This window comes from Nannobrachium achirus (genome assembly GCF_963921795.1).
Source record: "Nannobrachium achirus genome assembly, chromosome: 5".
Taxonomy (NCBI): domain Eukaryota; kingdom Metazoa; phylum Chordata; class Actinopteri; order Myctophiformes; family Myctophidae; genus Nannobrachium; species Nannobrachium achirus.
In genome coordinates, this window is record NC_137814.1 from 71,068,417 (window position 1) to 71,082,371 (window position 13,955).

General features: G+C 43.5%; 1 protein-coding gene across 9 annotated transcripts in view; it reads left to right on the forward strand.

The window, feature by feature from the left end:
* LOC308285913 (antigen WC1.1-like) overlaps positions 1-13,955 on the forward strand; it is a 684,166-nt gene that overhangs the window by 640,219 nt on the left and 29,992 nt on the right. For 8 of the 9 annotated variants that reach the window (XM_080726813.1, XM_080726814.1, XM_080726816.1 and 5 more), the window contains 2 exons: positions 202-507; positions 7,345-7,641. The exons of the other annotated variant lie outside the window; for it this stretch is intronic. In XM_080726813.1, the coding sequence (XP_080582939.1) occupies positions 202-507; positions 7,345-7,641 (603 nt within the window). The remainder of the gene's footprint in view (positions 1-201; positions 508-7,344; positions 7,642-13,955) is intronic. 9 annotated transcript variants of the gene reach the window in all.

Genomic DNA, 13,955 nt, shown 5'->3' on the forward strand with positions numbered 1-13,955 from the left:
TCTTTAAAATAATTAGTTGTTTTTAATTTAATATAAAGGTCTAAAAGTCATTAAATTGTCACTTTCTCTGTCAATTTCTCTGTCTGTCTGTCTGTCTGTCTGTCTGTCTGTCTGTCTGTCTGTCTGTGTCTCTCTCTCTCTCTCTCTCTCTCTCTCTCTCTCTCTCTCTCTCTCTCTCTCTCTCTCTCTCTCTCTCTCCAGAGTCAGTGAGGTTGGTGAATGGTCCTGGTTGGTGTTCAGGCAGAGTGGAGGTGAAGTCTGATCAGTCCTGGCTGTCAGTGTGTGAAGGTGACTTTGACCAGCAGGATGCAGAGGTGGTCTGTAGGGAGCTTGGCTGTGGGGCTCCTTCAGTCCTCCAGGGGGCGCTCTATGGAGAAGGGAAGGCTCCCATGTGGACCAAAGAGTTCCAGTGTGAAGGCAGTGAGTCTGTTCTCCTGGACTGCAGAACCTCAGACTCAACTAGAAACACCTGCTCACCTGACAAGACTGTTGGACTCACCTGCTCAGGTAAAAGACAAACTACACTTTATTGATTATTAGTTTACAGTCAAAGTAATATTACTTTTTGAACCACTTCAAACCTATATTTAGTTCACTGTATTCCCAAGGCTGTATACCAGGCCCACTCCCGTTTTCACTCTAAAATAGCAGATCTACAAGCGGTGTTGTACCCGAACGCGTTCAATGAACAATCGTTCACGAATGCATTCATATTTTGGCTGAACGTGAACTGAACGTTCTTTGTTTCTGCTTGATGAACGCTATTGTCGAACGCGTTCATTCTGACATCCATGAACGGCACTCGTCGGCTCGTTCGTGCGGCGGTCCGCGGTCGTCTGTCCTCGCATCTTTCTTTTCATTCACATGCTCCAATAGCACCCAGCTGCAGACTTGCAGACCTCGCGGACGTTGACATGTGAGCGGTGCTGTTGTCTGCCTGGGTGCTTCTCTTCAAGTTCACATGAAGCGCTGTGTGAGTCTCCGCCTCGTTACGTCTCGCAAGTAAAGCCTGACTATACTTCGCCGTATGATGTGAGTTGCACGCCGAAAATAGCAGATCTGCAAGCTCACAACGTGTCGTCGCATCCACGAGACAACGTGAGCTTGTAGATCAGCTATTTTAACCAACGCTTAAACATGCAGATGTGTGCGACGTTTAGAAACCTCTGCCTTCACAAGGGTGCAGGAAGACTGGGCACTAGTGGGCACCTAAATATTGTGGGCACTTCAATGTTAAGTTGGATGAAATTATTGCTGTGTGTGGTTCTATATGGGCTGTGACAATAATTTTGACAAATAATAGCTTGCAGTGACATAAACAAAAGAAGAAAAAATTGAATAGACAAAAGTATAAAAATATTCTGTTTAAAAAAAGAACTAAAAAAGAACTAAGTTAGTTCATTTTGGGGAACCATGAACTTTAGTTCAAAATGTAGAATTATGAACTATGAAATGAACTAGTTTATTTTAGAAGGGGGGGAAAGTTATATGGCCCAAGGTGGAGGGGCCCTTAATTATTTTATACTTTAGCTATTGAAAAATAGCTAATCTACCATATCAAACCGAGTGTTGTGCGTCAAGCTTGTATATCTGCTATTTTTTTTTTTTTTTTTAAGTTGTGGAAATGGGTGCAAATCTTTGAATATATGTATTTCTTTGTTACTCAAATGTTACTCCTGGGGGGTCCCTGGAACTAAATATTTTGAGATGGGGGTCCATGGCCAAATACATATCATGTTGGGGGTCCTTCACATGAAAAGGTTTGGGCACCACTGACATAGAAACATAGGTTTAAAAAAAAAAAAAAAAAAAAACCCTTAGAAGGATTTGAAATATTCAAAGACTTTCACAAATGTTCACGATTTGTCAGAAATAGTAGATCTACAAGCTCACAGCGTGGCACTCGGTGCCGCGCTGTGAGCTTGTATATCTGCAATGTTTCAATAGTTAAAGCTCAAAATAATGTGTAATCATGCGTTCCCAGTTTAACAGTTTGACTGCCACGGGAGGGATATACCGCCCGCCACTTCCTGCGCAATCTTGCCAATTAAAAAGTAGGGAGGGATATACCGCCCGACCCTTTTTTTTCATATTACAGTAGTACAGTGTTGGATCTATGCGGTAACCAAGATACAGCCCTTTTGGACGATGGGACGGTCGTCATGCATGACAATTCAGTGGCGTCAGTTCAGAACAAGCTAAGGTATGGCAACATGACTGGTGTCTGGTGAAGACACCAGTCATGTTGCCATACCTTAGCAACAGGCACGATGAAAAGTACATTTTTATTATTTCCCCCTGTCAAGGTATGGCAGCTGCATACCCCTGCCATACCCAATTGACGCCCCTGCATGACATCACACGCTCATTTGACCAAATTCAAGCATGCTGGTTGGCCGGTTCCCCCCAGAAACAAGGGTCTCAAAGAGTTCAGTGACTTAATCAGAGGGAGAGAGAGATATATTGAGAGAATGAGCTAGAATTAGTTATAAAATCACTAGATGTCGTATTATTTAGAGAGATAGAGATAGAGAGAGAGATCGGAAGGTAGAGGTTTTACCTAGGAGGAGTGGGGGAAGGGAAGGGCTAGTTTCTTTGTAGGTTGGGGGCGTCCATTTTGTAAAAAAGTTACCGGACCGTTGCTCCGCTGATCAGAGAGCAAGTCATGGCCGCACATGGAGACCAAGCAGGCAGCCGAACCATGCCCCGTGGCCGTGGACACTCAGCCCCCAGCCTCCGCCGATGGCGCGGCATGCATGCTGCCCGTGGCAGACCACCGATCGCGGCGGTTTCTCCCCGCGCCATGCCCCGTGGACAGTCTAACTCTGGACAACAAGCCCGCAGTCTCCGGCGGTGACATGCATGCTGCCCGAGGCAGACCATCGATCGGTGCGTTCTCTCCCCGCGCCCTGTAGGAAGCACTGCTGAGCTGTGATCAGCGAACCCGGTAAGCGTTACAACGTTTATGTTCTCTACGATTCACTTTGTTCTTTACGTCTGTCTTTCAATGTTATATGAGATCAGTGGTGTGTTCTACCTATAACGCACGTATACGGCGTCTGCTGTCGGAAAATAAAAGGCAGGGGCAGGTAGGATTAGCCCAGGGGGTCGCTGGAACCTCCATAGCACCGGGGAGTCGGGGACTACCCTCCACACCTCGCCCGACTTGGGACACCCTCGCAGGCACGGCGCCGCCAGGCGCCGGCCTCTATACCTCCGTGATGGAGGAACAATAAAATATGAACGGCGTCTGCCCTCGTGAACCTTTCAAAGTAGCGTATTTGATAGGGATTATGTACTATAGCGTCTGCCCTGGCCAAACGAATAGTAGCTGATCGTATGCCCTCAAAAAAAGTCTAGAACACACCACTGTATGATATGCATAAAGTGTGTTCCTGTGGAAATGAGCCATGAATCTGTAGGTCTACTCTAATGCAAGCTTGTAATACATTCTTCAATCAATCAATAACCGATGTCAATAAGCCTGACCTGCTATTGTTTTTTTTCCACGTAGGGTGCATTTGGTAATATACAATTCAATTCAAAGGAGCGTTATTGGCATGAGAAAACATAAGTTTACATTGCCAAAGCAAGTATCACAAATACAATAAAAAAAACAGTTGAAAATATACAGTTGGAGGGGGTACAGCATTGTTCAAACAGAGCTATGTCGCATTGTCATTTTATATATATACAGGGTACAAATAGCAGCATTATTTTCCTCATAGTACATAAAGGTATCAGCTCTGTTTCATACTGTATGTGCAGTAGGTCTAGATGTCAATCCATGGTTTGTAGTAGGTGTATGAAGTTCCTCCAACTTCTTCCAGTAAGAATACATTTCTTTATAGTTTAGTTTTTTATTGTGTGTGTATACCTAGATAGATAGTTTAGTAATACAATCTGTGTGTGTGTGTGTGTGTGTGTGTGTGTGTGTGTGTGTGTGTGTGTGTGTGTGTGTGTGTGTGTGTGTGTGTGTGTGTGTGTGTGTGTGTGTGTGTGTGTGTGTGTGTGTGTGTGTGTGTGAGTGACATAATAATCTATCAAATCGATCTCAAATCTGTATCAAATTTGTATCAAAGCAGAGCCTATAGAATTCAGTGGCCACGTATATATACATATATACAGTGCTTAATTTGTCAATGAAAAGGTGGGGGATCCTGGGTTTTGTGTGCACACGCGCACATGCACGCACATGCACGCGTGCACGTACACCTGCACGCACATGCACGCGTGCATGCACACCATTTTCCGAATACACCAAGTATAACATTATTGCGGAATCAACAGTAATATCTATAATAGGCCTATATTAAGTTATATTACTTTTTTTTAACCGGCAAAAGAAAATAGATGTGATCTGTTTAGCCAGCTCCTTTTAAAACAGAATCCAATTTATTGGAAAAATAAGTCTCCAATCAGTCATACAAACTTTATTTGACAGCTGTGATCAGTGCATTTACCAGACATTTAAACTGTCAGTAATTTTACCCCATGCTCTGTATGGTCTGCTCTTTCCCCTACACCCTACCCCTCAGAATAAAGGGATAGGGGTTTAAGTCAGTAGTGATTTACTGTGTTACCTTGTGTGATTTAAGTTAATAAATCACACAAGGATAGACCCCCTGTAGTAACTCTTGAGGACTCTGAGCAACCCCCTGTTGAAGACCCCTGCCTATATTATCCTGGCTTAAATAATAAATATTTTCTTTTCTGGATTCTGGCTAAAAAGTGTATTTTAGACATGAGGTGGGGGGCTCTAGCTGGGTGTTCCCACTATATTGGGCATTCAGCTGCTCCCTAAAACAGTCTGTTTCGTTGAGTACACGTCAAAGTGTAGTTTTATTTATTAACAGGGGAGAGGCTGAGCAGTGAGCACATAACGTTAACGACCAGAGCTCCAGTTTGTTTGGCTAACGTGAAGGCTAGGCTACGCTAACTGGCTAACGGCAACAGTCAGTGCTTGAGATTTGAATGTGCTGCGGGTGATATGCAAATGCTTTATCATAACGTGCACAAAACCGTGCTTTTATTGTCCACGCTCCGCTCCAGATTTAAAGCAATCGATTGCTTTTTAAATGTAAACGTCGCATGATCCACACATGTAAGCGTGCCGGGCTGGTAACAGGTCTGTCCCCCTCTCGGCTCCCGGCCGTTAGACAGCCTTCAGCACAGCCACAGCGCAGCGCAGCTGAATCTGATCCAGTCAACGGCCGCGTCATAACTGTGCGCAAGTTGCTGCGCTGACAGACCTACAAGCCATATTGCATCTCTGGTTGATATGGGTGGATAGCTTGTAGATCTGTTCTTTTTGTGCAGGGAAGGTCCCGGATCCTTGATTCCAAATCGAATAGGTGGCGGATCCAATCAAATAGGTCCCGGTCCGTAAAAGCAAGGTAGCGGAACAAGATCCGGCTTGTTCCGGCACAAATTAAGCACTGCATATATACATTTGAAATTATTTAGACTAGTGAAAACAGCCGATCTACAAGCACACAACGCCTCGCTTGTAGATCTGCTGTTTTCACTACTTTTGTGCGACAGCCTTTGCTAAAGAACATACAAATTATACAGAAGCACGTTCATTTAGTATTTTGTATTTATTTCTATCATATACAGGGCCCGTGGAGTCTGACTGGATGGAGGAAGGATGGGAGCCCGATCTGCAACCAGACCAATGACAACGCAGAGGACAGTATGATGGCGGAGATAGCGAGAGCGGAGGAGTCAGGCATAGGTCATACACACTGTAGGTTCGCTGCCTGGACCAATGTCACTCTAGGGGAGCTGAAGAACTTTCTGGGACTTCTCTTCCTCACAGCTATCGTTCACAAGCCGGAGATTGCCATGCAGTGGTCAAAAAAACATTGCCATGCCGTACTTTCCCAGAACAATGGCAAGGAACAGGTACCAGGCCATTTTGAGGCACCTGAGGTACACACGCACGCACGCACGCGCACACACACACACACACACACACACACACACACACACACACACACACACACACACACACACACACACACACACACACACACGGTGAACAGTACCATCTTTGACCTTGATTTGTGGTGCCTTTGACTCCTGAATGTTGGCTTGTTGAATGCCTTTTTTTGACTTTTATATTATTTTATTTATTCTTTACTTGCTGCACATTTATTTTATTTTACTTTTATCCAGTTATATTTTATTTTTGTGAAGTCATATTTGTGATTTTTTTTTGGAAATATTTGTAAATATTGTTGAACATAAATATGTTCATGCTGGATGTGTGAGGTACTCACCAGGGTTAGGGTTCGATGTTGCCATAAAATAAAAGGTTGACATCGCTTTTCTGACTTTTTGTCTTCCTGACCTTCTAGACCAGGTAAAAACACAGTGAATTCACAGTGCATAGTTCTATCAAAATGTAAGGCAATTTCCACCTTCTGAGTCATTTCATACTTTTTCACTTTGCCCCCTTGAAACTAGACGATGGTACAATATTTTTTTCACTTTTTTTGCAGAAAATGAAAGTAGGCATGCTATTGTTTCTGTCAAGGGTACTTGTGTTCCGTTACCATTTACCAATTTGTCGCTATGGCTTCCTAAAGTTTTTTTTCTTTGAACTCAAATATCTCAGAATCTAGATTTCTGAGGTTATTGACTGGTTTGCGCAGTGCGCACTCTCGAGCACCTATCTCCAAAACCGCTCACCGAAATCACTCCAAAATTATTTTGGTAAAAAAAAAAATCCTCTTTTACCAAACCTCCCATTTTTGTTCCGATGTGAATATCGGATCATTTTCAATATATTCCCTGGAATCGGGGCAGAATGAATGGGACCTAATGGTGGCATTGGTCAGGGTGGGGGGCCGGGGGGGTCTGGCAGTCAAAGTGTTAAACAGGTTATCCTCTCCCCCTATGAAGAACATTCATGGGGGGCCTGCAGTGAATCCTTGTACCCAGGGCCCAGAATTTGGTGTGACACCCCTTTGTGTGTGTGTGTGTGTGTGTGTGTGTGTGTGTGTGTGTGTGTGTGTGTGTGTGTGTGTGTGTGTGTGTGTGTGTGTGTGTGTGTGTGTGTGTGTGTGTGTGTGTGTGTGTGTGTTTGTGTGTGCTGCACTGCCTGCTAAATAAGTCATTGTCAGGCCGTTTTTAACAAAAATAAAACTATAATCCCCCCCCCCCCCCCCCCCCCCCTTGCGTTCAGCCCACCCTTGGATTTAGTACTTCCAGCGCACCAGATCTACAAGCTTGTATTGTGAGGAGTTGTGAGCTTACAGATGGTCTATTTTAGCAGACAGTTAACCCTAGAATAGAGACAGGAGAGTTCTTAATGTTTATTCTATTGTCTGTGTACAGAGCCTGATGATGTCAGGTTGGTGGGAGGAGCCAGCAACTGTACTGGTAGACTGGAGGTGAAACACCAGAGAGAATGGAGAACAGTGGATCCTTATAACTGGTACCAGAAGCATTCATCTGTAGTGTGTAGACAGCTGGGCTGTGGCTCTGTTGTTTCTACAGAGAGGAGAGATGGTTCTACATGGCAACCTACATGGTGGATTATATCTGAATGTGTTGGATCTGAATCTTCACTGAGGGAGTGTGGAATAATGGAGTCTAGTAGTTCCTCCTCCAGTCTGGATCTGATCTGTTCAGGTAACAAACAATGACTTCAACAATGACAGTAATCTATACTGTCTGTCTGTCTGTCTGTCTGTCTGTCTGTCTGTCTGTCTGTCTGTCTGTCTGTCTGTCTGTGTGTGTGTGTGTGTGTGTGTGTGTGTGTGTGTGTGTGTGTGTGTGTGTGTGTGTGTGTGTGTGTGTGTGTGTGTGTGTGTGTGTGTGTGTGTGTGTGTGTGTGTGTGTCCAGAGGAAGTGGATAATGTTGCTCAGGAGAGGGAACCAAATTCAGAGTGAATATTTTTACTAAAATATTTGCTTCTGGGGGTCCCTGGAACAATATATATTGAGATGGGGGTCCCTGGAACAACATATATTGAGATGGGGGTCCCTGGAACAACATATATTGAGATGGGGGTCCCTGGAACAATATATATTGAGATGGGGGTCACTGGAACAACATATATTGAGATAGGGGTCCCTGGAACAATATATATTGAGATGGGGGTCCCTGGAACAATATATATTGAGATGGGGGTCCCTGGAACAACATATATTGAGATGGGGGTCCCTGGAACAATATATATTGAGATGGGGGTCCCTGGAACAATATATATTGAGATGGGGGTCCCTGGAACAACATATATTGAGATGGGGGTCCCTGGAACAACATATATTGAGATGGGGGTCTGTGGCCAAAAACATGTAATTTTGGGGGTCCTCCAGTTTGTCATGACAAACTGTGAGAACCACTTATAAAGCAACATAAGTTTATTTGTAGAATCAGCCTGTATCAGTGGTTAAGGACCCCCAAAATCATATGCATTTGGCTGCGGACCCCCATCTCAAAATACGTTGTTCCAGGGACCCCCATCTCAAAACATGTTGTTCCAGGGACCCCCATCTCAATACATGTTGTTCCAGGGACCCCCATCTCAATACATGTTGTTCCAGGGACCCCCATCTCAAAACATGTTGTTCCAGGGACCCCCATCTCAATACATGTTGTTCCAGGGACCCCCATCTCAATACATGTTGTTCCAGGGACCCCCATCTCAATATATGTTGTTCCAAGGACCCCCATCTCAAAACATGTTGTTCCAGGGACCCCCATCTCAATATATGTTGTTCCAGGGACCCCCATCTCAAAACATGTTGTTCCAGGGACCCCCATCTCAAAACATGTTGTTCCAGGGAACCCCATCTCAATATATGTTGTTCCAGGGACCCCCATCTCAAAACATGTTGTTCCAGGGACCCCATCTCACAATATGTTGTTCCAGGGACCCCTATCTCAAAACATGTTGTTCCAGGGACCCCCAGAAGCAAATATTAGCGTTAAAAAAGTTCACTCTGAATTTGGGTTTTGTCCTAAAATAATGCTGGTCCAGGGGCCCTGGCGGGGGTTAATCCGTCCCTGACACCAAGGTCACAGTAATCCTGCTCTTCTCCTTCCCCACACATCACAACTTCTCCTCTGTTGTTTGTTCACTTGGACCACTTTGAACCTCTGCTGGAGAGGGTCACGTTTATGGTGTAGAATAAAGACACCCCACCCCAAAATAAATACAAATAAAATAATAATCTGTAGTTTCAGTTTGTCTTTGCCTTGGTTCCATTGATAAACAATTTGAAAATAGCCGATCTACAAGCCCAAAACCCCTCACAACTTGAGGCCTTGTCAGCTTGTAGATTGTGTATTTTCACAATAGCCATGTTTCCATAAACTTATTCGAATTAGGGAAGCGAATTATCAGAAATACGCATTAAGACCAAGCGAATTTAGCATGTTTCCATTTGCGGGTGTCATTCGAATTAGCGACGGTCGCATGAGTTGATCGGGCTGATTGTTTTTTTTTCAGACCGAACCTGAGCACTGCATGTCTGACTGCTGTGACTCGGTCGCTGTCTAGTAGTGGGAAGAAGGGGTTATCAATCGTCATGGCACCAAATAACTTTTAAATATATTACAATTATTGGCGACGAGTCTCTTACAAAATTGGCAAGAGTTCCTTTCAATACATCAAGCTATATAACCTCTCCATCATCTGCATTAGTGGTGTGTGTTCCCCACACTCCCGCGCCCCCACCTTTGCGCTCAGGTTCACCGGGAAAACCGCGGTTGCGTCGCTGCACAGTGCTCATCCTGCAAGTCTCAGCGTTCTCTGGAAGGTGGCCGATCTGCAAGCTCACAACGCGGCGCGGAGACGCGGATGCAAGCTGCTGTGAGCTTGTATATCGGCCACTTTTGGCAAGCAACACCGTGTGATGAGGAAAAATTAGCCACGGATGGCTCGACTCCGGGAGGTGAAAACGGGAGGAATTTACACACAGTCCATGTCACTCCGTGTGTAACAAACAACCGGTTTGTTTTGTGGGCTATAAACGCTACAGTACAGTACAGAAATTTTCGTCGCCACAGGTGGCTGTAGGTACCTCTGGCCACCCACCCGTCTCTCTGGAGATGGGTGTGTCTAAAAATAGGAGGCCGTCCTTTCAGCTTATCTTCTGCAATACAGTTAAGTGACACTAGATGGCATAGCAGAGCAATTAGTTTAACTATTTTGCTGGGGATTGAAATGAACCACAGAAGAGACTAGATACTAGAGAGTAATTATACTTTAAATGGTGTAAAAATACATTTTGGCATAGGACTTTTTCATTAAATGTTAATTAAATGTCTCATTTGTATTTGTAAGTGTCCATTTAAAAATAAACACTGGGTCATTTTTGTTTCCTAGATTTTGTTTTTCATTATTATTTCAAAACATTTTCAAATCATTACCAATAATTTCATGAAGAAGAAACTAAGAAATCACATAAATTATAAAACAAGTGTTTAAGAAGTTGTGGAAAATAGCTGATCTACAAGCTCACCACACAAAAGCAACATGTTGTGACTTGTGAGGTGCTGTTTTCTCTAACAGGCTCACAACGCCAGCCGTTGTGAGCCTGTAGATCGGCTATTTTCAAATAGTCTGCAGGTATAAAATGTACTATGTTTTATAATATAATAATGTATATCTGCAAAGTAACTAGTAGGCCTAACTAAAGTGTTCATATTGTTGCATAGTCTCTCTCTCTCTCTCTCTCTCTCTCTCTCTCTCTCTCTCTCTCTCTCTCTCTCTCCCCCCCTTCTTTGTATATACTTACTGTTTGTTTAGACTTACTGTTTTCTTTTTTGTTCTTTCATTTTCTTTTCTTTACATATTTACAGCATAGTACTGTGTTCTATTCGTCTGTCATTCAATGTTATATGAGATACTTAAATGGTTTCCAGTGGAAATAAGCTTAGTCTTTTCATGGATCTCCTTTTAGTAGACCTTGTACCAGTGAACTGTACCGTCATGAAACTGTACCTTTTCCTATGCAAACTTCTAATAGTCTTCAATCAATCAATCAAAACTCTCTCTCTCTCACCCTATCCTAACGGCACACTTCACACTGAACCAACACAATAGTGTTTAAAAATAATTTTTGGCATTAAAGCTTTTTCATTTCAAGTAAATGTTGTCTCATTTGTATAGACACACTTTCAAATACACTGTCAGAGTTACAGACTTGGGGTCCATTTAAAAATAAACACTGGTTTTAGATTTTTCATTATTTCAAAACATTTTCAAAGCATTACCAATAATTTCATGAGGAAATCAAAGAAGAAACTAAGAAATCACAAATTGTAAAATACGTTTTTAAGAAGTTGATCTACAAACTCACAACACAGCACACAAGCAACATGTTGTGAGCTTGTAGATCTGCTGTTTTCTCTAGTTTGGGTCCCGGGCAAACTTATAATTTCTACTTTGGCTCTTGAGCTAAAAGGTTTGGGAACCACTGCCTTAAAAGAACTCCTATAGAGTCCCTGGAATCCACTTTGAGAACCACTGTTCTACAGTATAACCCAGTGCTTATTATTATTATTATTACCCCTATCGTTAAATCGGTCCACGAAGCCGAGGTCCTAGGGCTGGTGTACACGACAAATTTCCAAACCCCGCTGTGTGTTCCCTGGGGGCGTGAAAAATAAGGGGGTGGGCTCTACATGTCCTCTGGGACCCCATCTACGTATGGACACCACTTGTTCGCCCATCCGTCTTACGGATGCTTTTTTATTCCATTTTATTTGTTTTAGGGTCCTATCTTGCAGTTCAAGCCTATTTCCACAGGGTGGCAGGCTACTTTCCCAACCTACTGGAGGTGAACATGCAGGGGCGTCAATTGGGTATGGCAAGCTATGGCAGCTGCCATACCTTGGCTACAGGGGGGAAATAATTAAATGTACTTTTCATCGTGCCTGTTGCTAAGGTATGGCAACATGATTGGTGTCTTGCAAGACACCAGTCATGTTGCCATACCTTAGCCTTTCCTGAACTGACGCCGCTGTGAACATGTGTAGTTTGTGTACACAGCCAGCATATTACTCAATGCCAAACTTTGCACACACACTCCTTGCCTGCCAATCCACAACCTCCACCCCTCCAGGGACCCCCAGGGCTTATCTCCCGATTAGGACACTTTCCAGCATAGTGACATGCAGAACAAACTGTCCATATAGTATGGTTTACATAAAAGTCAGTTGTCTTTCACACACACACACACACACACACACACACACACATATACATATACATATACATATATATATATATATATATATATATATATATATATATATATATTTCATTTATTTATTTCATAAATATTTTTCATCACAATTGGGTTTGTGGGGAGCCATCCCTGCTTCAAGCTGTCACAGCACGGCACCAACACTTCAAACTAGTTAAAAAACCCAATACAGCAGATCTACAAGCACCTCACAGATCTACAAGCACCTCGCACATGCCAGTAGGTTGGCCTGCATAAGCCTTGCTGTCAACACACTATACTACACCACTCAGGCCACCAAGCCAGGTGTGGTCAATTAGTGCCTTCTTTTGATCAGTGGCTTCTGCTTGATGAGTGGCACCAGTCTGTCTTTGTTCCCTGGTCAGTCAAGTTCACTGGGAGAGAATGTTTCAGACCAGTGCAAGGGTATGTGTTTTCCATTTGGACTTACTGTGTTTTGTTGGTACAGTATGCGTGCGACTAACTAATATTTCTGATAATTCCAATTTGTTTGTTGTTTAATTAGCCGGATTGTGAATGCCCTGCATTTTTCTTTCATCTTTAGAACCACACGTGTGTAACAAAACAGAGTGGTGATCATTTGGTGTGGGTGAAGAGAAGAAAAACATTTCATTAAAGGAGTAGTTCACCCCCAAAGTGACTTTTTTTCTATTGAACTCAAGTCTCCATGGCGTGAGTAATACATTGAAAAAATAAGTCATTTTGGGGGTGAACTACTCCTTGAATGTCAGTTTTGTGGTGTTTTGACTGGACACCCTGAGGATATTGCCAGATAGATAGACAGACAGACAGACAGACAGACAGACAGACAGAGAATTGTAGGCCTTGCATTTATTTGACTTGGTTCCAACAGATGGCGAAAATAGCTAATCTTCAAGCTCACAATGCCTCACTGTTTGGACAAAGAGTTGAGGCGTTACATTTTGTAAAACACGGCCTTGTGAAAATAGCAGATCTACATGCTCACAACACCTCACAACGCAGTGCGGCGTGAGCATGTAGATCTGATATTTTCACAATTTCTGCCCCTAATATTTAATTTATCATTTTAAAAGTATTAAAAAGTCCTTAAATTGTCTCTTTAGAAATGTGCAGATAGCCTCTGTATACTGTTGAGTGGAAAAACAATGTTTCACATTAAGCTAAACATTTGGGACCACCCAAGATCATTTGGAGACCCCTCTAGGGGTCCCATAGTTGAACCACTGACTTATAAGGGGAGTATGGAGACCCCTCTAGGGGTCCCATAGTTGAACCACTGACTTATAAGGGGAGTATATGAGGCTGGATCCGTCTGGAACACTGCACTAGGCTCTCGCCAGCTCTGTAGCTCTCCACACTTGAACAGTTGTGTCCTTAAATTCAATTATAATAATTAACCCCTGTATATACGGGCATTAGTTTTACATGACTTTGTGTACACAGCCAATAGTTTTACATGAACATGTTCAGGCTTTAGTACTGTACTGTCTCGTGTAGCCCAACAGAGCCCATCACAGCACAACACGGCCCACCAGAGCCCAATACAGCCTACCAGAGCCCAATAGACTCCAGCAAACCTAAGTCCAGCCCAGTCCTGCCCAATAGGAGTATAGCCCAGGGAAGGGGGGTAGTTAGATGACTGCACCAGACTCCACCAGGCTGCTCCATGCTCCAGCCAGCTCTGTAGATCCTGTGTACACGGCACTCCTAACTCGAAAGGTCAAGGAAAAGGGTCGTTTTAG